The 23,276-nt window shown below is 46.7% G+C and overlaps 1 protein-coding gene across 6 annotated transcripts; it reads left to right on the top strand.

Annotated features, from left to right (window-relative positions):
* The first annotated feature begins 2,110 nt into the window (after window positions 1-2,110).
* On the top strand, window positions 2,111-22,837 carry CARD19 (caspase recruitment domain family member 19). 6 transcript variants are annotated; one of them, XM_086619324.1, is made up of 6 exons: window positions 2,111-2,217; window positions 11,974-12,116; window positions 14,011-14,164; window positions 18,340-18,399; window positions 20,551-20,622; window positions 22,275-22,837. In XM_086619324.1, exons 1-6 carry the CDS (start codon window positions 2,199-2,201, stop codon window positions 22,385-22,387), a joined length of 561 nt encoding a protein of 186 aa, XP_086475450.1. In that variant the 5' UTR covers window positions 2,111-2,198; the 3' UTR covers window positions 22,388-22,837. The 6 variants fall into 6 exon arrangements, with proteins under 6 accessions (XP_086475450.1, XP_086475452.1, XP_086475449.1 ...); XM_086619326.1 differs by lacking the exon at window positions 2,111-2,217 and adding an exon at window positions 6,083-6,114; XM_086619323.1 differs by lacking the exon at window positions 2,111-2,217 and adding an exon at window positions 6,801-7,771.
* Window positions 22,838-23,276: the final 439 nt, after the last annotated feature.

The raw sequence follows: 23,276 nt of genomic DNA, 5'->3' as shown, positions 1-23,276 counted from the left end.
GGTGGAGGTGCATGAGACCTGCATGTTCTTCTGGCTTCCTGCAAAAAGGTGGCTACACTTGACTGTGTCTATAGGGCCATTTCATCTTCAGCACATTTAGTAACTGTTGGGAAGCTTAAGAACTCTTTTTTTTGTTTGAGAGTAGGGTAGAGTAACTCAAAAGCCCAGAAAAGCTAGTGATACATGTTTAAAATATCCTTGGGACTTGTTTCACCTCATCTTGGTTTCATTTCCCCACAAGAAATAGCTCGACAAGTCAGACCACAGACAAGAGCCTGTAAAGCGAGGTTTGTCTGTGACATTTTAATAAACTCTTGCGGTGGGATGGAGCAGCACCCTTCAGATATTTAGAGTTACACTTCATAACACCTGACTATGTAAAATCTGATCAAATCCTGTCCCCCTAAAAGCGATGCAAAGAACCTCATTTGCTTCTTCCTTCAGTAACACGAGCAGGCAATCTTTTCTACTTATTTTTTAAGGACAGTTATGAAGAGAGAGACAATTGACAGAGCCAGTGTTGAAAGGCTCTTGTATCATTATTCCACAAGGAATAGCCATTTCTACGGCCAGTGCACCCGGGTGGGATCAGCTGGTGGGAACCCTGTGTAGTCCCCTGCACCCTGCACATCAAGATGTTTCCCAAGCCAGTCTCCACTCCTGGTAGCCAACGCTAATTCTGCGATGGAAACATGAAACTCCACTGGCACAGCAGCAAGGCAGGCAGTGAAAGTCCATCTGGTGTAAAGCAGAGCAGAAGCAGCTTGTTCCCTGCATCCCTGATGCTATGCTTAAGCGTGTGTGTGTTCGGACTGCTCATGTGTTTCAAGGTCAAGGTTATACGGAAATGCTCGTGGTGTTTCCCACAGGAGGTGTGTTGCATCTAGGAGCTGGAGTCTGCAGTGGCTTCTAAACCATGTCCAGACACTGGCCTTGAATTCATACAGCCTATGGGTTGCATGCTTGCTGCACACCATCCTTCCTGCCCGTCCGGGGCCGTGGTGGTCAGGTGAGGTGCTGGGCTGGCAGGGTGATGACATCCATGTGAAGACGCTGTGGACAAAGCGGCTTTGTTCTTTCCCTGGAGTTCTGCTGAATGTCAGTTCACCAAATCTGTCAGCTGTTTATTTGTACATCTATTTTACGAGAAGGATGCCCAAATGGTTTTGTTTGCTTCCTGCCTTCAAAGAATTTCAATGTTTTGGGTTTTTTAGGAAAAAAAAAAAAAAAGTCGAGTATTTTTTCTCATCTGTGTAATTTGATTGGTACTTTACAAGGGATCAGATATTGAGCTAACTGTGGTTTTGAACATGTACATGAAGCTGGATATTCATTATCCCATACACAACCTAACAGCCAGCACAGTAACTTCCGTAATATTTCTCAAGATGATTTGTGATCGGTACACGAGGGCTCATCCTATATGCTGATTTTTCCATTGTGCCAGGAACACCAGGTACTCAATTTTTCCATTATCTGCATCATCTCCTTGTTTTACTAACGCGGTCAGAATTTCCAAGGATAGGGTGTCATACAGCAGAATTGGGGTGGGTGTAATTCACTCATGTAACAAATACAAGAAGTTAAAACTGACCAGGGATTTCCAGACCTGTGGATGCTCCAGGCTATGATTTCACCCAAGTCAGTTCTGTTCACATCTAACAGTTTGGCTTAGCTGGTCGGGAAGAAAGAGCTGAGAACTTGCAGCAGAGCTTCTGCCTTTGTGTTTGGAGTCAGAGAATTGTCTTTCTTCATCTCTTTCTAACCAACGAAGAAATACAAAGTGATTACACTGATAATAGTACTATGACTGTATAAATAAATCTGGAAAATTACCCATTCTATACGCAAAGCAATCCTGGGAATTATTTGCACACACCAAAAACCCATAATAAATCACATAACTCTAAGTAAGCAAACATGTTGGCTTTCAGAGCTGATTCCACATCCCTAAAATCTGCAGCGACTGCCGCGGGCTCCCGGGAGCAGCCCCAGGTCTGCACTGCGGGATCTGCGCTCCCAGCAGCCGTGACGGGGCCTCGGCCGGCGGCGCGCAGCAGGACCAGCTCCTTCCCAGTTTACTTTCACTTCTCTCACTCGCCAGTGACCTCTGCTCATCCGGGCAAGGAGGACGGAACTGGGGCTGCCCCGCCGCCGCACGTATAGCCGGGCTCAGCGCAAACCTCTGAAACCTATGGATGATGCTCTACAAGACATGTAAGTGCATATTTGTAATGAGAAACTTGGGCAAAGCGACCGCTCTGAAAAGTCCAAATCTGCAGGAACAGAAGTGCGGAGCCAGGAGGGGCCGCGGCGCTGACGGCAGTGGCCAGCCGGTCGCTGCTGTCCGTTTTTTTTTTCCTTCTTAGAGTCTGTTTTTATAAATGATTATCTAAAACTTGCTGCAGGGAGCTTAGTGTGTAATCTGAGCTTTTAAGAAATATTTCCTTGTGTTTTCTCAAACACAAAGGAAGACTCTGTTAAAGGAACTGCCTGCGCTATCTGGATCTAATTTCTTCCTAAAGAGATCCAGTCCTCTTCAGCTGTGGGAAAATAAGAAACCATACTGTGATTTAACAATTAACAGGTAAAACAAGAAGGCAGTACATGCCGATGTTGCCAGGACAAGGGCAATATTTAGAAAATCAAGTAATTCACTCAAATAAACAAATCAGTCAGTTTAGCAGAGGGGGAAAGAGCAACAGCTTTTGCAATCAGCTCACCAGGAAGTACATCTGCTGGAAAATAAAACATTGCTGGGCACGTCACTTAGCTTAGCCACTAGATGAGGAGATCTGAACGAATCACAGAGTTTCGGAAGCGAGCCGGGCTCTGCCGGTGCGGCACGGCTGCCGTCGGCAGGAAGCCAGGGCTTTGGGCAGACCGCGGTGCCAACACCGGCGTTCCTCGGACGGCGGGAAGGCTGTCGGAGTGCTGCTTGCGTGCGGCTCATCGCTGTTGCCGGTGCCAAGCATGTGCCTTCCCTATCCGGCTGTGCCCTTCCAATGTCACGGATTGTCCCATGGGAGGGGATGTGGTGGCCCAGCTCCTGCCGAGTACGTTCCTCCCCACGGACGTGCCCCCTGCGTGCGGATGGGCATCCGTCTCCGCTGCCGTGGCCGTGGGGCTCCGCAGGGACCTGTCTTTGCAGGGCAAGCCTAACAGCGATAGGGTTGCAGAAGTCCTGCGTGCCATGGGCATGAGGAGCAGGAGGAGGAGATATATTTAACCCTCAATTCTTGTATCATTATCTGAGTCTATAGGACAAAAATATCTCCAGGCAATGTGGCACTGTGCACCGCAGCACTCCTGAATGATTGATTTTCACTTCCATTTCACTCGCGGTGCTGGGAAACAGAGTCTCCTAAAAATGTTTAAGATTTGTGTTGAGAGATTTCAGTCTATGTCACAGTAAGATGAACAGGTTTTCAGGTTTGTGGTTAAGATTCTGGTAGCAATTCCAGGGAAACTTTTTAGCAGAGCACAAATGCAGAGAATCCACAATGGTATAAAATGATCATTAAAACAAATCCTGAGCACGGGATACTACCACTGCCTTTAGTACTAGGGAACACCTTTTGCTGTAATATTTTAATAGACATATGAATAATGTACGATATCAAAAATGTACGATGAAAGGAATTATAAAATGCCAGTTTCCTTTCCACAAGGTGCCTGTTTCTGTTTCTACAATACATGGCCAAAAATCACTCTGATACAGGCATGATCGAGATCTCCATGTACAATAATAATTTATATTTTCATGCTGTTCAGAAGATCTGGATTCCTGAGGATAAATGGAATAAACTCAGGATGTTTGTATTCTATTCATCTTCCCGAGGACATGCACCATAAATGTCACAGCATTTGATAATACCAAAACTATTTCAATGAGATTTTTTTTTTCCATGTTCTTAACGCTTTCTAGAGATAAAGAAGCTGCTTGTGTTTGTAGTACGGAGGTATAGACCAACATTTTCAAGGGTAAACGTGGGGATTTAGGTATCTCAGTTGTTGATGGAGGTGCCTATAGTTGGGCCTGGCCGTGCTCCCCAGGAAGGTCCCTGCCGGGAGCGCGAGGGCACATGGTGTGGCACCGGGGCGGGAGGCCGCTCTCCTTGGTGAGCTGGGCCAGGCTAGAAATTGCACCCTGGCGGGGAAGGCCAGGCACTGAAAACAAAGGCGAGAGCATCAGAGAAAGAAACGAGCCGGCAGCAAGCGTCCGGGCGGCACGGCTCGCCCTGCCAGCCGGCATCCTGGCCCGGGACACGCTCGGAACACGCCGTACGCCCCACGCACCCTCTCCGGGGCTCTGCTGGGTATGGCATTCCCTCTGCGAGACCACAAAGTGGCAGCACTTGGTAACTTCCAGCAAATTCCCTTTTTTTTTTTTCATTTTTTCTACCTCGCAGGCTGGCTGGAGCTGTCCCTCACAGGAGGGCGTGCAGCATGTATCCCAGCTCAATGTCAAGTCCTTGCTAAATCCTTTTTTCCCTCCCATGTGGCAACTCGTGCCTACCCTCTAGGCTCCAGAAGTCCCAGCCTATCAGTCGGGACACGCTGACTTCCAGCTTTGGTGCTACACATTCCCAAGACACCGCACCACTCCCACCAAGAGGCCGTATGGTTTATTATCTCTCTGTTTAACCGGTCCTGGTATATTGATACAGATTTTCCGCACGTTTGGGTTACGATGGAACAAGGCAAACCTTTCAGGATGCAGTGGACCAGTGGTCACCCACACAAGGGTTTGGTTTCCGGGTGTGCTCAGTGACTCGCTGCTTAAGAGAAGCAAACTGTTTTAGTAAGAGGTGTCTGTGCGAGGGCAGTTGTGTGGTTGAAGCATTTCATGCAGCCCAGAGGCAGCTTTGTCTACCGTGATTTTAATTCCTCTGGAAGATTTCTGTCCCTCTTCAACATGAATATTTTCTTCATGGTTTCAGCACAAGTCATAATTACAAATCGCCCTGTGTCTTTGCCAGGCTAGAAATCCATTTTTTCCAATACATTATAAAAATACCAGATTTCACAGTAAAAAATAAAATAAAATCTGCAGTCCTAAATAACATATCTCTTTATCACAATTTGCAAAGCTGAGGTTCAGCCTCACGCCCCTGCAGCATTTATGCTAGGAAGGCATATTGTCCTCCAACCTCGCTGGGTAATTAAATGCTGATGAAATTTTGTGCTAATGGGAGTTCTTAAAATGCGCAGATTTCACAGAATCACAGAATGGTTTGGGTTGGAAGGGACCTCAAAGATCATCCAGTTCCAACCCCCCTGCCATGGGCAGGGACACCCTCCACTACACCAGGTTGCCCAAAGCCTCATCCAACCTGGCCTGGAACACTGCCAGGGATGGGGCAGCCACAGCTTCTCTGGGCAACCTGTGCCAGTGCCTCACCACCCTCAGAGGGAAGAATTTCTTCCTTATATCTAACCTAAATCTCCCCTCTTTCAGTTTAAAGCCATTGCCCCGTGTCCTGTCACTACACGCCCTTGTAAAAAGTCCCTCTCCATTTTTTTTTTTTTAAAAGTCCCTCTCCAAATTTCCTCCTGCTTCTTCCCTCACGAAGTTAATATATCCCAATAATTAATTAGACGCTTCACTGCAGGCTTTTCCTTGATCGAGAGACGCTGTCGCTGCTCCTCGGACCCGAGTAACCGCCCGACCCGCCCGACGCCCCGCAGGGGCGTTCGCGCACCCGCGCAGTGCCGCGGCACGAGGGAAACGGGAAGCGCGCGGGGATACGATGAAAACGGAGACTTGGCACTCGAAACGGTTAAATTGCCTGCGGGAAAGCAAACCGCGGCAGCGCTAATTACGCAATTAACTGCTCCGACCCGAGCGCCGCGCACCCGGCCCCGCGCAGCGCCAGGCACGCGCGTTCGCTCCGGGGGGACGCGCTCTGCCCCCCGGGCTGCCGCGGCGATGCGGGACCCGCCGAACGCCGCCGGCGCACCGGCCGCAGCCCCGGGCGCTCCGCGTCCCCTCCCGCCCCCGCGCCCGGCAGGCGCCGCCCCGGCAGACCGCGCCGCACCGCCCCGGCGCCGCCGCCATCCCCGGCAGTGAGGCCCGCAGCCCGCCGGGCCGGGCAGGGCCCGCCATGGCCGGTGAGTGCGCGGCGGCGAGCGCCCGGAGGCGGCGGGGAGGGCGCGGGCTCCGGCGGGGCCCGGAGGCGGCCGCTGCGGGGGGCTGCGGCCGGCGGCGGCGGGGCGGTGCCGCGCGTTTCGCGGTGTTGTGGTGCCTTCGGCGCCCCGTACCCGGGCAGCGCGGCGGCTGCGGGGGCGGGTTCGGCGGCGCGGGCGGCGGGAGCGCGCCCGCGGGTCCCGGCGGCGCGCCCGTGGGCGGCGGGAGCGCGGAAGCGCCGGAGGTGCGGAGCGGGCGCCGCCCGGCCGTGCCGCCGCCGGCCCAGCGCCGGCTCCGGGCAGCGCCGCGGGGCGGCGGGAGCCGGTTCGGGGCTCGGCAGCCCGCGGTGGGGGCGTGCGTGCCCCGCGGCGCCGTGCCGGGGTTCGCGTCGCGGCGTGCGGCAGCGAGGAGACATCCGCTCCCGGTGCGGGGCCGCGCCGAACCCGGAATTGGCGTGAAACCGACGGCTCGTTCAGAGGAAGGGTTCCCGCTCGTTCCCGAGGCGCGGGCACGAACGGCCGGCCGGGAGCCCGCGGGTTTGGGGTTTGCCGTCATAAAGCCGTCCCGGGGTTTTACAGGAATTTGCAGCTTTTGTTGGCGCTGCGCAGCATCGAGGTTTCTGGAGCGGGGGTTTGCAAATGACGTGTGTTGTTACGGAGAAGGTCAGAGGGATGTGTCAGGTTTGGTGTCTGTTGCACTCAAATTTGTCGGCTCGTGATGACCCTGTCTGTTTGCTCGGTAAACTGAAGGAGGCTCTTAAGGGGAAAAACAAACCAAAGATGAAACCCTAATAAAGATACAGTGGTGTCAAGAGCCGGTACGTAAATATCCGTGGAGTTATTAGCTGGAAAGATCTCCCTGCCTGATTGAAGGTGGTTGGCAGCATTGATGCTTGTGGGGCCCAGGCGTGGATGGGAGTAGTTAACGTGTAGCCAGGAGGAGCTGATGGCAGTCTCCGAATTTGAAATGCAGCTGGATTTATTTATATGCTGTGATAAACATGAGGTGGCAATGCAGATGCCAGAGACAAAATCTCATTTTATATTCCTCGTATAGGAAACAACATGCGGTCTTCTATGGTAAGAATAATTAAGCAGAATCCAAATTACCCATACAAACAAAAGGGGGTTTTGGCAGCCACTATAACCTGAAAGTTATGTTTTGTGTTATCAGTGCGTTGTGCCAGTGGCCAGTGACACCTTCCAGGGACCGGGCACCACACTGCAGGCGTATGGAGCAAAACTGCCAGTGCCACAGCACTTGTCCGACGTCCTGGCTGCTGCCAAGGCCTGCCATGCTGGGGCCCAGGTTAGGAGCTGTCTCTGAAAAACTCTCTGTGAGCACACTCTGCCATTAATTTAGGAAGAGCTTGGGGAAGGTTGGCTCTGCCACCCTTCGTGTTTTTCCTGCAGGTGCTGTAGAAGGCAGTCTGGCACATGACGGTCACGTGCAATCAGGTTTTTTGTGAGTGTTGTTAATTCCAAGAGCAGAACAGATTCCAGCAGCCTTAAACCGCCAGCACTAAGTGTAACGGCTGGGTCATTCTGCAGCTCTTGCCAGAAACCCAGTTGCCCATTTGGAAGGAAGAGTAGAGATGTGTCATTTTATGAAGGGTTGCAATGAGAGTGATTTTACCTGCAGGTGAGAAACAAGGAATGCTTTGTTAGTGTCCTTTGCTGCTTCTGCATTTATCATCACTGGTTTGATGTATTTTAGTCTCTGTTTGAGGAGCTGCTGGCTACAAATAACTGGTAGTGTCTTGCTCTTCTGTGATATCCCTTAATTATTCGTGTACTTCCGTTCCTTCCGTGTGTGTGGTTGGGTGCAGGCTGTGGGTGTTGGCATGGCATGTGTATGCCATGTGCCAAGAGGCCTCTTGTGCTTTGGGTAAGAGGAAAAAGTGGTCGTGTATAATGTGTCGTGAGCTTGTAGTCATTCTAAGTCAATAACATGGAATTATTAGTCTTGTTTTCTTTTCAGCTGTCAAAGACAGTTCCCGGGTTTCCTGTCTGTCACTTTGACAAGCTTACATTTCCTCTGAGTAAGGAAAATACCTTTGGTCAGCTTCAGTGACGTGGTATCCAGTCCCAGCTGTATTTGCTGCCCCTCTGCAGTGAGGCTGAGCTCAGCCCACTGCCAGCCCTCCAGCTGTGTCGAAGCCTGCATGCCTGAGTGCTGCAGCTGCATGCCTGAGCACACCTGCAGCTGGGCGCAACACCCATGGACAGGATTAAGCTCCGTTAGATTGATGTTCCAGTGGAGCAGAAGGTGTAACTGCAGTAATATCAAATTTCAAAGTCAGAGTTGGATGCCGTCCTCGTGCAGTCTGAGGGCATTAAAATGCCTGGCAATGCCATGCCAGTGCTGTTAGCTGTGGTTAATTGACCTGGTCTCCCAGTTTTGCTGCTCTGGACTTTCTAGGTAAGTACTTGCTAGCAGCACAACTGTCCTTCTAATGCTGGGGTGACTCCTGCTTAAAAACAAAGCCTTTTTAGCGTAAAGATGTTAAATTTTCCTTGCAATAACTGTTGTCTCTTTGAGCTAGTGAGATAAAAGGTGGATACGCCAAGTATCCCAAACAACTGCTCCCTAAGTTCTTAAGACCTGACAGCACATCAGTAGCCTTGCTGCAGTTGTGAAGTTACCTGGTTTGGGGTTTCTCTTAATTTGAAATGTGGACAGTGGGCATGTTCAGTATTAAAAAGATGCTGCTTGTGAGCAGTCATGATAAAACTTCACAGCACAGTCGTGTTTGTACACCCCTAACTGGGCCATGACTGGCAGTGCATCGGAGCAAGTCCATGCCATAACAAAGCTGCCAGGACTCCTGGGCAAGCTGGGCCCAGGAGCATCATATGGTAGCTTCAAATGCACACGTGTGCTTTCCAGATACCCTTATCGCTCCAAAGCAGGGTGCCACGTTCCAGCTGCTAGGATTGGTGGGGCTTTTTTGGTTTGTTTTCTTTAAATGTAGTAGCTGAAGCACGATTCTGCACTGATGGGTGGAGTGGGTGGGAAGTTTCACTTCTCTGGTCTACCAGGAGCCTGAAGGCAGTTCCTTGTGTGGCTTGGGCAGAGATTTCTCATAGTTAGTGGACAGTCAAAAGATTTCAGAAGAGAGAGGTGAGATACTGGGAGTTACTTTCTACTCTGCTTTTATTGAGTTAGTGTCAAGCTTGATAACCACTCTTTGGGAAATTTTAAACCTTGCACCCCGTTCTAGGTACTGAACAGAAGTAATTTGGAGGTGGTGAAGGGTGGGGGCAGGTGAAATGTCTCTGTGGGAAAGGGGAGGAAGCAGGCTGCTTCATGGGTGCTTCTTAAAAATGGAGCATCCCATAGGATGGGAGAAGCATCTCGCAGATGCCTGAGCTTTCCAGACCTGTCCTTGGCAGGCACAGTTTAGCAGTACCCAGGGAGGCCAAGAGCATCATCTCGTTCTCTTCTGCCTTTTGGCGTAGATGGGAAGAAAACATAGCCGTCCTGGAAATCTCAGAGAGGCTTGTGCCCCGTAATAGAATCTACGGTGCACCAGCACACAGGTTTCAGGTGGCAGCAAAAAGCCTTTGGAAGACTGGTGATGGTTTAATGAGTGTGTGTAAAGGAAAAGTACCGTACGGACGTGGAGTACGGAAAATGAGCTTGACTTAAAAGCCATCTTCAGTTGGTTGCAGTCAACTTCATTGTTGTAATTGCTGCTAATATTCTTCTGTGTGCTGCCTGTGCAGGGATTGGTAACGACAAGGCAGCAACAGAGCAAGAAGCAGGGGAGGGGATGACACTTGAGCCAGCTTTTATTTCATTTTATATACTCGTTGTGCCAGATCCTTGTCGTGCTTTTAGCACTTGCTGTGGTTTGTCGGTTGAATGTCACAGCGCTGTTTGAAGTTTAATCGCTCTGCCAGCTGTAAGACCCTGGTTTAATGCATGTTTTTTTGGAAGTTCGAAGAAAGTGTAGGGTTGTTGGTGACACTGAGAGTCACTACAAATCATGTAGCTGAGGCAGAAGGCAGAGGAGGAAGCTGCGCCGTGGCGCATCATTCCCCAAAAAGTGAACAGACACAACTTCACAGCCTCCTGGTCCTCGTCTCAGCCTTTCGTGCATGCCAGTGAGTTGAGTTGAAGAGGAGAAGTTTGATCTCAGCCGTGAATCAGATAACATGGAACTTCTTGCAACAAAAGGGAATTGCACAGCAAGTATGTCAGGGCAGCATGTTTCTGACAGTACACTGAGAAGCTGCCTGAGAGCGAGCTGTGGAAGAGCTGTTAGGAACACGTGGGAGCAATATGGTGTTTGTATGAAAAGTAGGAATGTAACTGAAATCCTGTTGTGCCTGTAGAATTGCAGCTCTGTGCACGCAGTATTAATAGCTGAGTGTTCTTGTTTAAATAGGAGTGAGACTGGCACTGGAGAAGTTACTGGTGCACGATGGTCACGCTGGGAGGTTTTCCTGAGCCCCTCCCTGTAAGTGCCATTAGATACAGCAAAAGGACATGGTACAGAAAGGGCAAGGGCTGTGAGTACGTGTAGTGCATTGTGCCATAGTTTTCTGGCTCTTTTCCTTCATTCCTTTATCTTCTCTAAATCGCGGGGCACGAAGGACTGATGGTTATATATTTTCTGGTAGCCAAAATATCATAAAACCTCTGTGTTTTGCTTTAAAGGGGGCATGTGCTGGGGGGGTGGCAGGGGTGGCAGTGTTTTGGTTTTGTTTTCTGTGCTGCTTGGTTATAAAGTGCTGTGCTGACATTTTGACACTTATTTCAGACTTGGTCATAGACATTCTTTTTCTAAATCTGATAAGGGCACAGTAACCCATGAAACCAGCCTGTGCCTGTGTCTTAATTTAGAGACTGTAGATGAGCAGCTATAGAGAAAACTGCGCTTTCAAATTGGAAACAGTGCCTAAAACAACAGCAAGTCTGGGTTTGTGTGTTTGCAGAGGTTTGAGTTGACAGAAGGAAATGTATTTTATTTGTATTGATATTTGAGTGTACTTTCAGGGTAAAAACATACTGGTTTTGGATGTTGTTTCTCCTCACTCCACGTGAAGTGAAGATAGAAGTCCTTCCCTAAAACTTCCATGGCTCTTTGGCAGAGATGCTGTTCCTGATGTTCCAGTTCTGTTTCAGTCTGGGCAGTTTCTGCTGAGCAAGTTGCTGAAGTCTCCCGTTAGACAAAAGGCACCAATAAACCCTTGGAGAATTGGGTGAAGTTAGGGCCAAATCACTCCAGCTCGGTCAGCTCCGGGCTCTGCCTGGCTGTGCGAGCTTCTCTGCATCCCATCCCATCCCACCCCACGCTGTGCTGCAGTCCTCAAGTGCTAAGCAGCAGGCAAAGGCCAGCCCTGTGCTGTGTGCCAGTGCTGTACTTCATTTGAAGCCAAATTTATGTCCTTTTACTGTTCTACATCAGAGGGAACCTCTCTCTATGAATTACGCGTTTACATCAAAAAAATTATAAACCACATTAGTTTTAAACTCCATAATCTGACTTAATAAATGATAAAAAAATTATCTTCAGTGATTTAATAACTTTAGGACTGTATTTGATTAAATACCCATCAGTGCTTGACATCTAAAAAATTCCCTTTGGAAAGAGAGAGACAGCAGGAGTGACCAGCCAGGAGATCAGATGTGTGTGATTTTAAGTGGATGGATCTTTGAAAGCACGTGGCTATGTGGTGTTTTCCTAATAGGTAGTTCAGCTTTCTAAAATTACATGATGGTGGTAATTGTATTTTAGCTATTTAAGCACTGTCAGGAAAGTGAAATTTAGAGAATTTAAAAATGGCTTGCTAATTAACCGCTGTGGTTTGTTCTTTGTGTTATTTTGTCTCTAGATCAGTCGTATTGTCATCGGCTGCAACACGACACGTGTTTTCTGACAAGCAATACCCGGCTAAATGAGCAAGTGGTTGATAAAATTATTCTTCAGCTTAACAGAGTCTACCCCCAAATCCTTACCGATGCAGAAGCAGAAAAGGTAATTTGGTGAATTTTACTGTGTCTCTGAATGTGGCATTGTTTTTGTGCGTCAGTAGCTCAGCTGCCCCCTTCCCAGCCTGACTCTTGCTGCCATATGCAGCCAGTCTTCCTCACCTCTTACTTTGCTGCCCGGTTGTGTCTGGGATCTCGTATCAGAGAGGTCACAGGGCTGGCAGGTTCCCTGTGCCAAGTGGTTGTGAGAGGGCACTCTTCAGCCCCAGCTCAACGCCGCGCTCCCTGCCGCCGTGCGTGCAGAAGCGTGCATTGCTGGAACTGCTCTGCGGGCAGGGCTGCACCCGTCCTGTGACCCAGTGCCCGGCGTGCCAGCCTCCTCGCGGGGGTCAGAGTGGAGTGTCATGTCAGGTGATCTGTGCTGCACACAGAGGTGTCCACAAAATCGTCTGTATTGGCTTAATCAGTTTTACTTAGTGATTAACATGATTAATAACTCTGAGTATTGTCAGAGAAGGAGGGCATTGGGCCCAGCTATGAGTGTGGGAGCTGTGGGAAGTAGATGGCATTAGTAACATCCTCAGTAGTGCCGCTGTGTACAGAGGAAGGCTGCCCACCTGGCATGAAGCTTTCAAAAACAGCTAGCTGTTTTTAGGGAGAAAGATCTTTTAAACTTGTGCAGAGTGAAAGTTACAGTCAGTTAAAAGCTTCCCAGATCCTACTTACGACGGTTTGTACTTGCCCTCTGCTGGCTTCACTGGCTGCACAAGGCTCCCGAGTTTTGGCATGTCAGTATTTTAACTTTAGGAAAAATAGGTCTGATTGTGTCATAGCCAAACTCCATGGGGGCAAATAGTGTTTTGGTGGTGCAGGGCAGTGCTCCATCATCAGCTGAGCTGGTCTGGCCGCTCACTTGTGGCATGCACAGTTAAAGACCATCTCGTTCCCTCAGGAGCTTCAAAATAAATGCATAAAGAATCTGGGAAACATAATTTGTGACTTCTGCACTTACAAGACAGAAATGAACTGCTTTTTCTTAAGTCCAGGCAAGTTTCCATCAACTCCATTGAGCGTTTAGGAAGCCTACAGCCTCAGCTATATCCAGTAGACCTGGGGGGATGTTGTCAGAATAAGGAGTGTTGTATAAGGTACGTTGCATTCCTGTTCCCCTAGAGAGGGAATTGATCCTAAGTGTACTACAAATGTCACCTGCTGTGCTGTCTGAAGTGTAAGGGTTTGCTGAGAATGGCTTTGGATGTTTTCCAAATAAGCCGAAATCAGTTTCATGCGAGTAAGGCTAGGTACGGGTTCTCCTTCTCTTTGTAAGGTCTCCTCATGTTTTTTGGAGTACAGATAACAGATACCTTCTTCTGCAATTGCTTGCCACGTTGCCTGAATAATGAGAGTTTGTGCATGGTGCACTGGGTGCACAGCAGTTAATTGTGTGAGAAACAATGAAACATGTAATCTTGGGATGATGAGCACTGGGACATCGGGACGAATATAAGCAGTGTAAAGTACCTTTTGAGCTGATCATTACTGGGCAACTGAGGGAAAACTTGAAAACATGAAACTTTGTTGTAAGACTTGTTGATATTTTCTGTCAATGGCTGTCAGAATCAAATTGTGGAATAGCAAATGCCGTGTGAGTTTAAGTGCAGAGAAAACATCAAACACAGAGTAGCTATCACTATCAAGACAGAAAAAAGAATGACAGAAGGCAATAGGCTTTCCATCCAGCAGTGCTGACCAGATGGAGCTCAGTGTCTTGAAGACTGTTGTTCAATTCATGTCCATTTCGGGTTCCCCTCAGTTTTTTGGCCCATTCTTATAGAAAATACAAAACAAACTCCTTATCTTCACTCCCTGGCAGGAAAGTGATGTAAAATTGATCTCCAGCTGTTGTAGTCGCTCTTCTGATGAGTACTTTTCTCTTACAGTTCAGGAATCCAAAGGCATCACTCCATACCAGGCTGTCAGATCTGATAAAGCACCTTCAAAAGAAAGGAGAGAGACACTGTCAGGAGTTTTACAGAGCTCTACAGATCAATGCTGAACAGCTGTATAATGACCTGCCAAGCAGGAAAATCTTGAGTAAGTTGATTGAGTTGTAGATTTCCTCATCACTGTGTTACAAAACCTTATTCAGATGAGGTCTAGGTCATTTAAATAAATTTTGGGGTATGCATTAATTCCTTCTGACTGGAATTTTCCAAAAGCCATAAGGGGATTTAACTGCATAGTTCTTGTTATTTGTTGACGAGTGTGGGCAGTCTACAACTCTTTGATTGTTTTGAAATATGAAATATGTCTTTAAAACATATTCATGTAAGACAGTGATAGAACTTATATGAAGTTCAGTTTCTCTTTTCGTAACCATTGCCTCTTAATGACTTGTTTATTCCCTCTGTGTCTATTCTGACTTGTAGCATGTAAGAACATTACAAACCTCCGATTTGTTAAGCTCAATACTCTGGTGTCCCAGAAGCTTGGCTTTCCCTCAAACCATAAATCTCCTAGCTGTGTCTAGTTTAATCTGAAGAGAACGTTCACAGGCCCTTGCAATGATGAACTGTGATATTAATCACTTGGGACCTGTTTTGTGCAGCTGGCAGGCCTGACTGATGTGCTTTACTGTCCGTAAAGCTGCCTCTCAAATAGACGTGTACGTGCTTCGGAAGGACTGAGGCTCCATCAGATTTGATTCTGGACTGCAAAGGAACTCAGTTCTTTAAGGAAATCATCAAGCCTGACTTGCAGACCTGGGATAACGCTTGCTGTGTGTTATCCCGCGTACTGAGGTGACTTGAGGAGCTTGAGGGAAAGCTCCACGTTTACGTTAAGGAAACTGCGAAGATACAGCAGTCTAAGGAATGCCCAAGTATCTAACAGCACTAATGCTTCACAGGTTAATTGATTGCTAGTTGTAAGAAACTCCACATGTCGGTACCCAGGGAAATTTTAGACATGTGGGTCAAACTCCAGTGATATTCAAACCATTACATCCATAGGATTGAAAAAAAAAAACCACAAATAGACCTCTTTTATTTCTGGAGTGAAAATAGCATGCAAAATTGTAATTACCTTTGAGGATACTGCATTGTCTGGCTTCGTTTTGCCTTTCATTTTGAAGGAAAAGCCTGTATCTACCTGGCACGAATACGTACCAGTGGAAGACTGCACCATTTTCCTGCCTGCACAGGGAAGCTGCAAAGTTACCCCAGGTCTTCATATCCCATACCTGAACCCTCTTGGACTGGGCAAGTCTGTGCCCATCCCTGCCTCAGAATCTGGGATGACCATCAATCCCTATTGATTCAGCCTCACAGCAGCTTTAGGGCAGTGCTTTCCATCTGATCTTCACCTTGCAGAAGTCATGCCCTTTCAGGGAACAGGCTCTTAAATCAGATAGTCTTGGATCAATCAGTTTTACTTGGGTTGAGCTCAAGAGCAACAGGTTTTTCTGCCAGGCTGACCGGAAGGCAGCTATTGATAAAGAGCAACTTAAGAAGTCTTAGTGAATAAGAATACAATTTCAAGAGTGTATTGATGATTTAAGAGTTTAAGCTCTGTCAGTAACACTTACCTTCCACAAGCCATTTCTGAGAACGTGTCTTAACATGTGTGCACAGTGGCCAAGGCCTGGCTACGCCCCGCGTGGATGGTCTGAGCTCAGCTGGGTGCCAGAAATACGTAGAACTCCAGTTGGAAGTTGTGAAGATAAACTCTCATGCTGCCCTGTGTCTTGCCTGGACAAACCAGCTGAAAGGAAGCTTGCACAGGGTGTCTGCGTGATGTTTTCACTTTTAACTAGAGCACAGACATGCTCGTCCTTGCACTTTATGTGGTTATTTCCGAGAGCTTTTACTCGGGGAGCCGTGTGAGCAGGCAGGGTTAGGGCTTCTCATGTTCAGACTGTGCCCAACAAGTACCAGAAGTGCTAAAAGTGCTTCACAGAAAGAACAGAGCTGTTTGTGGTGCCCTAAAACTGTTTTGTTGCTGTTGCATTATGCAAAGGGACTCCAGCAACCATCGTAAGTCATTAAATTCTCTAAATCTTGGTACACTTTCTTATGTTACCATCCTTAGAACGGTGAGAATAATTTAAATAACTGAGTTAAAATACTGCTACATGGTGAGATTCTGCAGTTTCCTTATATTGACCAGAGAAGGGAATAATGAGATAATTGTGTTAATGTGTTTACTGCTTCTTATGAGTTCTGTAACTAAAACAAATGTCTGTGTACTGGACCGAATGGTCCATAAACATCTGTGCAGCATCTTAAGCTAAAACCGCTATTTTCTTCTTCAGGAAAAGCTCCCTTTTCAATATGAGGGGTTATTTCTCATTTAAGTGAACTTGAACATTTTGAATATTAAAGGCATTATTATCCTTTTGACCTCTAACACACACAATTCTTATTTACTCAAATGTTACTCACAGCAGTAGTTGTCAAATTGGTTGAATTTAGTGCAGAGCATTTACAGAATTGACGCTAGAATTTGTAAATGTGAGGAGGAAGGGAATCCCTAACATGGGGACTTTGTTCTAAAGGCAGATTGAACTGAAACAAGCAGCATTACAAACTGGAGAATCGTTGGTGAGGACACTGAGCTGTGGCCAGGGCAGAGTTCTGTAATAGATTACATGCAACTGTACATGCGTGAAATGTTTTCGACGGAGGAAATCCTTTCAGAGATTTAATTTTCATTTTTTAAACAACTTTAAAATCTGTGCTAGAAGAAAATTTCTTTGCCTTGAGTACAAATATCACAAGTGGAACTTTTGGCAATGTCTCCGAGTTCCCACCAGAGGGTGGGCAGGGCACACGGCACGGGCAGCCTCGCAGCTTCCAAGGGACTTGGAAAATGTTATTTCTCTTAATGCTGGCATAGACTAGAAATATAAAGGGTCAGATCAGTCCCGCACAGCGAGAGCCTGACGAAAGTGCAGAGATTTGACTCTGCTCCACTGTGAAGCGTGAGGGTTTCCTAGCCAGCGTGCGCAGGGAGGACATCCCTCAAAACGGGCAGGCTGTGCAAGATTGCCGTGGGTGTCGCGCGTGCCGCGGAGGCTTTGCAGCAATGCCTCCTGCTTCAGTGACTCTGGAGCTTTGCAGTGAAGTGCTTCAGATGTTTCTGTTCTGCTTGACCATCATGCCCTGTCACCCACGGAGAGGCAGGTACCTGGCACGGGGCACGGATGCTCACCGTCTGATGTTGGCTGGCAGCAGGTCCCCTTTGCTGACGTGGTGTACAGGGCAGTTTTCCAAGGCACTCCACCTAGCTCCAGGTTGTCACCTAGAAGAAGGAAGTCAGTTGAAACCAGACAGTTTCAAATTCTTTCCTATTGACAGCCAAATTTGGAGCGCTCACTTTTTTTTTTTTCCTCCTTTTTTTAAAGCCTCTTGACCACAAAGAGGTTTGGCTGAAAAAGTTGATTTGCAGATTCATGGTGCCTTAAAGGAAAGTCATTCCTCTGCCATTCGTGGTGACAGCAGTGTTCTTTGGTGTTGCCCACATATTCTGCAGACAATGTTCTCTCCACATGGATATGGCAAAGGCACCTGTAAAGGAGCTGCAAGTTTTCGTGCCCACAGCACCAACTACTTTATTGCTGCCAACTGCTGAGCACCTTGTCTTGAGGTCAACCTCCTTTTCTACTTGAATTTGCAGAAAAACAGAGGCAAAAACGATTTGTGCCAAACGTCAGCACACGTTACTGACAGACTTTAAAAGAAGTGGTATGTGGCTCTAGCTGAAACCAGAATTTAGATAAATAATCTGTGCCAAGCAGTTCGCTCCAAGCGCCTTGTCTGCCAGATACGTGATGCCCAGAGATCTACTCAAGAACAGAAAGAATGGTGATGCACTAAATTGCAGGGGCGTTTTCAGATTAGCACATATATGCACAAATATTTTGTATTTGTTACAATGAAATTTCTGGCATTATGGAAGGATTAGCACCTGCTTTCCACGCTCGGGAGCCGAGTGTGATGTTACGTGTGTGGTTAGTACTTACCCAGCTCAGGGGTGTTGCTGCAGCTGTTCATAGTTGCATCCAAACGACAATGTGCCTGTGTCTTTTGATCAACATAGATCCAGATTTAACTGTAGCAATGATTTACCTTTGGAAGGGTTATTATTTTATGTCAAAATTGGATATTTTTCTGAAATCTGTTATTGAGTACGGTTTCGCATGTGCTGATTATGTTCATTTGTTCGCTTGAGCTGAGCACTAACTTTTTATGTGTTGCTTTTGTTTCTAGAAACCACAGATTCCACAGAGGTAGACACTGACAAGGAGACATATATGCTAAATGACAGGGGTAAATAAATGCATACGGTGTCACCGGCTAGAACGGCTTTTCAGATTATGATGCAATTTATTTGATCATGTAATTTGCATTTCATGTAACAAATAGTTTGTTTTATGATGTCTTTACTGTCACAAGTTAAGTGGAATTAATGGAGGAAAACGTACTGAGCTGCTGTTGAGGAAACCAGTGCCAGGAAATTCGAGGGACTGTAGAGTTTAATCAATATTTACAGTGATATTATTACTTACGCTGTTGTAGCTAAACTTTTTATTTCCTATGATTTCTTCACTGCTTGAAGAGTAAGTTCTATTCAGCTGCTGCTGTTGTCATTTTGCATAAGGCCATCAATAATTTTTTTATTAAAACTTTCACATTTTTTCAGGTTTTTTTTTTTAAGCATTCTATTTTAAGTACAAATCGTTTGAAAACAAAGACGGAAAGGAAGATGAGCAAGGATGAACTTAAATATATTTTCCTTAGGAAAACAAGTTAATTCTTACCCATTCCTCTGCCCAGATTAGAGGCAAATATTTTATTCACCAAAAGGTATTTTGAAAAGGAATTGAAGATCTGAAGAAACTGAGAGAAAGCTAAAGAATTTTCAAAATTCATAATGAACTGTTTTATCGTTTAATTGATATTTTTATTTAGAAGTTTGGATACAATTACGAGAGAATAAAAGCACCTTCTCTGAATTATGCCTTTTTGGCCATTTTCCCCTGAGAGAAAATTGAAACGAGGGACAGAAACACGATTTAACTCAATGTATATTTTTGCTTGTGTTGTCACTTTGAATATGAACCAAATTGCTGTTCAGATTTTTCACGTCGCTTGTGCTGACTGCAGCATAACAGTACAGGAAGAACAGAGAAAGTGCTTGGAAATAAGAAAATTACATAATTTCTGTTCTTCCTTGTGCTGATGAAAGAGCTGGCCTCAGACTGGAGATGGTCTGCCTGCTGGCCACCCTTGTTGCAGCCTTCCAGTACTTAAAGGGGCCTACAGGAAAGCTGGAGAGGGACTTTTCACAAGGGTGTGTAGTGATAGGACAAGGGGCAATGGATTTAAACTGAAAGAGGGGAGATTTAGGTTAGGTATAAGGAAGAAATTTTTCACTCTGAGAGTGGTGAGGCACTGGACCAGGTTGCCCAGAGAAGCTGTGGATGCCCCATCCCTGGCAGTGTTCAAGGCCAGGTTGGATGAGGCTTTGGGCAACCTGGTGTAGTGGAGGGTGTCCCTGCCCATGGCAGGGGGGTTGGAACTGGATAATCTTTAAGGTCCCTTCCAACCCAAACCATTCTGTGATTCTGTGATTACATCCGAAGGAGCAACCGAGTCCTTGCTCCATTGCTGTTTCCCATGTCCTTGTCTGCATGGTCAGCTGCCCTAATTTGTTAGTACATTTGTCCTTAAATTGACAGGTGCAGTTTAACCGTAGCTATATCCCTAGTGAAGCAGTAAATACCAATAGAATCCAAGATAATGAAGAAGGAGATATATATCTTTATGAGATTTTGCCTGCCGATAAGTATGAATTACAAAGGTTTTACCGAACATCAATACATCAGCGTTCAACTGCACCTAATTCCAGGCAGGCACGTGAAGGAAACGTTTCCACTGGGAGATATGTTTGGGGGGGGGGGGGGTGTGGCTGTGCATTTCAGCTTTCAGCAGAATTGTAAAGAGGAACAAGATTGTCCTGTTTTTGTCATGAAAATGGCATTTGTGGAACATCTGTGGGGAAAAAACAGGCAGTGCATTTGCCCAGTGGGGGCTATTTATGGAGTAAAATGCTGCACCGTGTGGTGAGCTCCCAGTAGTCTGGTGACTGTTTTGCTCTAGTGTTTAAAGGGGGTTTTGCACAAAGTTTTAGAGCAAGGAAACATCTGTGGAAGTTTTCACTTAAATTTAATAGGGTATCGCTGGGGGAACAGAGGTGAACAGCGAACGGTGTCAAAGCAACTGTAGTAAAAATTAATTACAGTGTAGTAAATGTGCTTCATAGTACATTAGCTACAGAACATACATAACTGTGACTGCATTGGCTTCATTTGAATACACTTAATTATGCATATTAATAGCGATCGATGATTTATGAACTGAGCTAAGCTCCCGCTGCTCTGTTCTGGCTTAATGCGTTTCCTTTTCTGTTTCCTGTAGGTCCCGTGTTCTTCCTCGCCTGCTTTAGCGTGGCTGCAGGATTGGCCTTGTTCTGGTACTGCTGTCACTCAGGTAACTGCTCCAGTGGCTTCCCCTTGGGTGCCTTCCTTGAGCACGTGTCGAGAGCGCGGCGCGTCTCTTGATCCAACGGGCTCGTTTATTAGAGCGGGTCAAGGTGTCATCATTCATTAATGAGGTCAGGATAGAAACGGTGCTTCAGACACGCTGAGATATAAATTATGGATAGAGTGCCACAAATAGGGGCTCTTTTGAAGACAGTAGTCATGCGAGCTCCTGTTGCTATAGCAATGGGCCATGATTCCCAGCCGTCATGAGGCACGAAGACAAACCCAGACCTTCTGGCTTGCGTATCCCTTGGCAGTTGGTTGAAGCATGACCAGCGCCAGGGCCAGAGGACAGTAGCTTGGTTTGCTGAGCCCCAGCAGCTACAACCGTTGCCCCTGTTAGTGGCTCTGGGTGTTGGCTCTCTGCAGCAGCCGACGGAGCAGAGCTCCTGTTTCCCATCCAACGTTCCCAGCACTGCCCCGAGGGCGGCAGATCTCAGCAGAAAGTGCGTCGATGCGTCCGCGCGGATCAGCTTCAGCGAAGCAGTGAATCAGTGCTAGTGGGAGAGAGCCAGGGGGAGAGGGAAGCTGATTCAGAGGTGGGGTTTGCTTTGGAGTCTTTGCACGGTGCTGTGGGAGGTGCCAGTCTTCGCACGGTAGATGGGAAGCAGAATCCCAACTCCAGTTTGGTTTAGTGCCTTCTGCTCCTCATACCCTGGTCACAGCAGTTATGGTTGCACGATGCTCTTTGCTATTTTTTTCCCAGAGCTGTAGGCTACAGTAGCACCAGTTCATGGACTTTTCAGATGAGGTGGGAGCCTGGGCTTACCCTTCATTCCCAGATCAGAGTCCCTCAGCTGGACCACCTGTGGAGTCAGGGTTTAAGGCTAAACAGGAACCATTAGAGCATCAAGGCCAACACCAAACCTGTGTGTTTCCTTAGCTGCTGACACTTCCCTTCATGAGGTTCACTCATCAGCATTTAATAGAAGCATTTTCAGAAGAGCATACAGGGACAGATTCCCAAAAACCAGAGAAGCCATCACTTTCCTTGATCTCGGTTAATTTGCCGTAGCCTTAGAAGTGTGTGTCTTTCTCTCAATGTGAGCTGGTTTCAGCTCCAGCCTGTCGTTTTTATTAAGCCTTTTTCCACCAGATTGCAGAGCCCCTTAGCCACTTCTTTCTGTGCCAGCTCACATTTCATGTTTTCTAGGTCCTTGTGCCTCAAGCTATCTCTCTGTCTATTTTTGCTAAAATTACCAGGTAAAGCTCTCCAAGTCTTGTTCCAAGGCTCTTTTTTTCCAGTTTTTGATGCTCTTTCCTGTATCCATGCAGTGTCTCAATGCCCCATGTGTAACAGGGCCACCAGACTTGGATGTGGTGTTCCAGGCTCCGGAGCCGTGCTCAGGTGTAAAGCTGCCCCCTTACCTAACTCGGTCATCTCCTCTGCGTGTGTCTGAACTTGCAGCAGTGAATCCTAACGGATTCATCATTGTCCTGTCTTGGCAGTTATCTATACAATATTGAAGGAAATGAGCTTTGCTCTAGAGTAATTTTTTTAATTTTTTTTTTTTTTTGTAGATGCTGCTTATTACCTAGAATGAAACTTAACTGTGTTCACTTCCTCTTTTTTTCCTATCATCTTCATTTCTGTTTTAGATACGAAAGTCATAGGAAGAGCCAGGAGAATCTTGGGCTTTTCTCCTATTATCATAGGAAGACACGTTAGAAATATTTGTATGCTGTATTTGGAAGACATACCAAGAAATTAAGGAAAAGCTGCCTCTTCGCTTGTCTGTACAGTATATCTGCCAAAGGAAGACAACGGTGCATGAGTATTAATGTACTATACCCTCATACCAAAGATTTTATTAACTAGCTTCATCAATAATTGTGTTGCCTCAAGATGTATTCAGAATTTCAGCTATGTCCTTCCTTATGGGAACGGACCATTTATTTTTGTAAATGCTTATTTTAAAATATTTATCGTTTGGATAAAAAAATATTTTTACTACAGACTTTAAAATTATATCCTAAGTGATCATGGGTCTTAAGCCATGTTTGCATCTGTGTTTTATACTGGAATGAAGGATCGTAACTGTTTGAAGAATGCTAGCCTGTCTTTTGTGATAACTAATTTCAGAAAAGCACTTAAAAACCCACATGCACTCAAAGCCTTACGAAGAAATGGATCTCCATCTCAGGACTGTCTGTTTTGTCTAGATCCTGAGCTCAGCTGGGCACTGGCACCTGTGCAGTTTATCAGTGCCACTTACCTTTATGTATGCCACGTACTTGCCGCGTTCTCCAGTTCTCCCGTTGGTGCCTTGTTCATGTTGACCCTCGGCCGTGGTTTGAATGTGCTGGAGCTGGTGCAGACCAGTGCGCAGCAGGCGGAGGGTCCCAGGGACTGGAATCTCTGATCTGAAGCACTTCCAACCACCAAGAAGGTTTTTCAGATTTATTTAGCTTTTCCTTTTCCAGTGTTTTGCAGTCTGTATATCTAAGAAACTGAAGTAATCCAAGATACTTTGCAGGGACTTAAGTGCCGTGACATGGGGCTTTTTTTATGGCCAGAAATATGTCTACTTACTTGAAGGGCCTGAGGCGGTTCGTAGTACCATTTGATGATGTTAGCTTTTTCTTCTGTGAGTTGAAACC

The sequence above is a fragment of the Tauraco erythrolophus genome, chromosome 12, assembly GCF_009769465.1.
Source record: "Tauraco erythrolophus isolate bTauEry1 chromosome 12, bTauEry1.pri, whole genome shotgun sequence".
Classification (NCBI taxonomy): domain Eukaryota; kingdom Metazoa; phylum Chordata; class Aves; order Musophagiformes; family Musophagidae; genus Tauraco; species Tauraco erythrolophus.
This window is presented reverse-complemented; position numbering and strand designations above follow the sequence as displayed.

Excerpts from the sequence above, each read along its gene's own strand:
- CARD19 (XM_086619321.1), top strand. The coding sequence starts at position 10,291 with ATGGAACTTCTTGCAACAAAAGGGAATTGCACAGCAA. Across the intron at positions 12,117-14,010 it reads CCGATGCAGAAGCAGAAAAG|TTCAGGAATCCAAAGGCATC; the intron begins GTAATTTGGTGA and ends TTTCTCTTACAG. Across the intron at positions 14,165-18,339 it reads GCCAAGCAGGAAAATCTTGA|AAACCACAGATTCCACAGAG; the intron begins GTAAGTTGATTG and ends TTTTGTTTCTAG.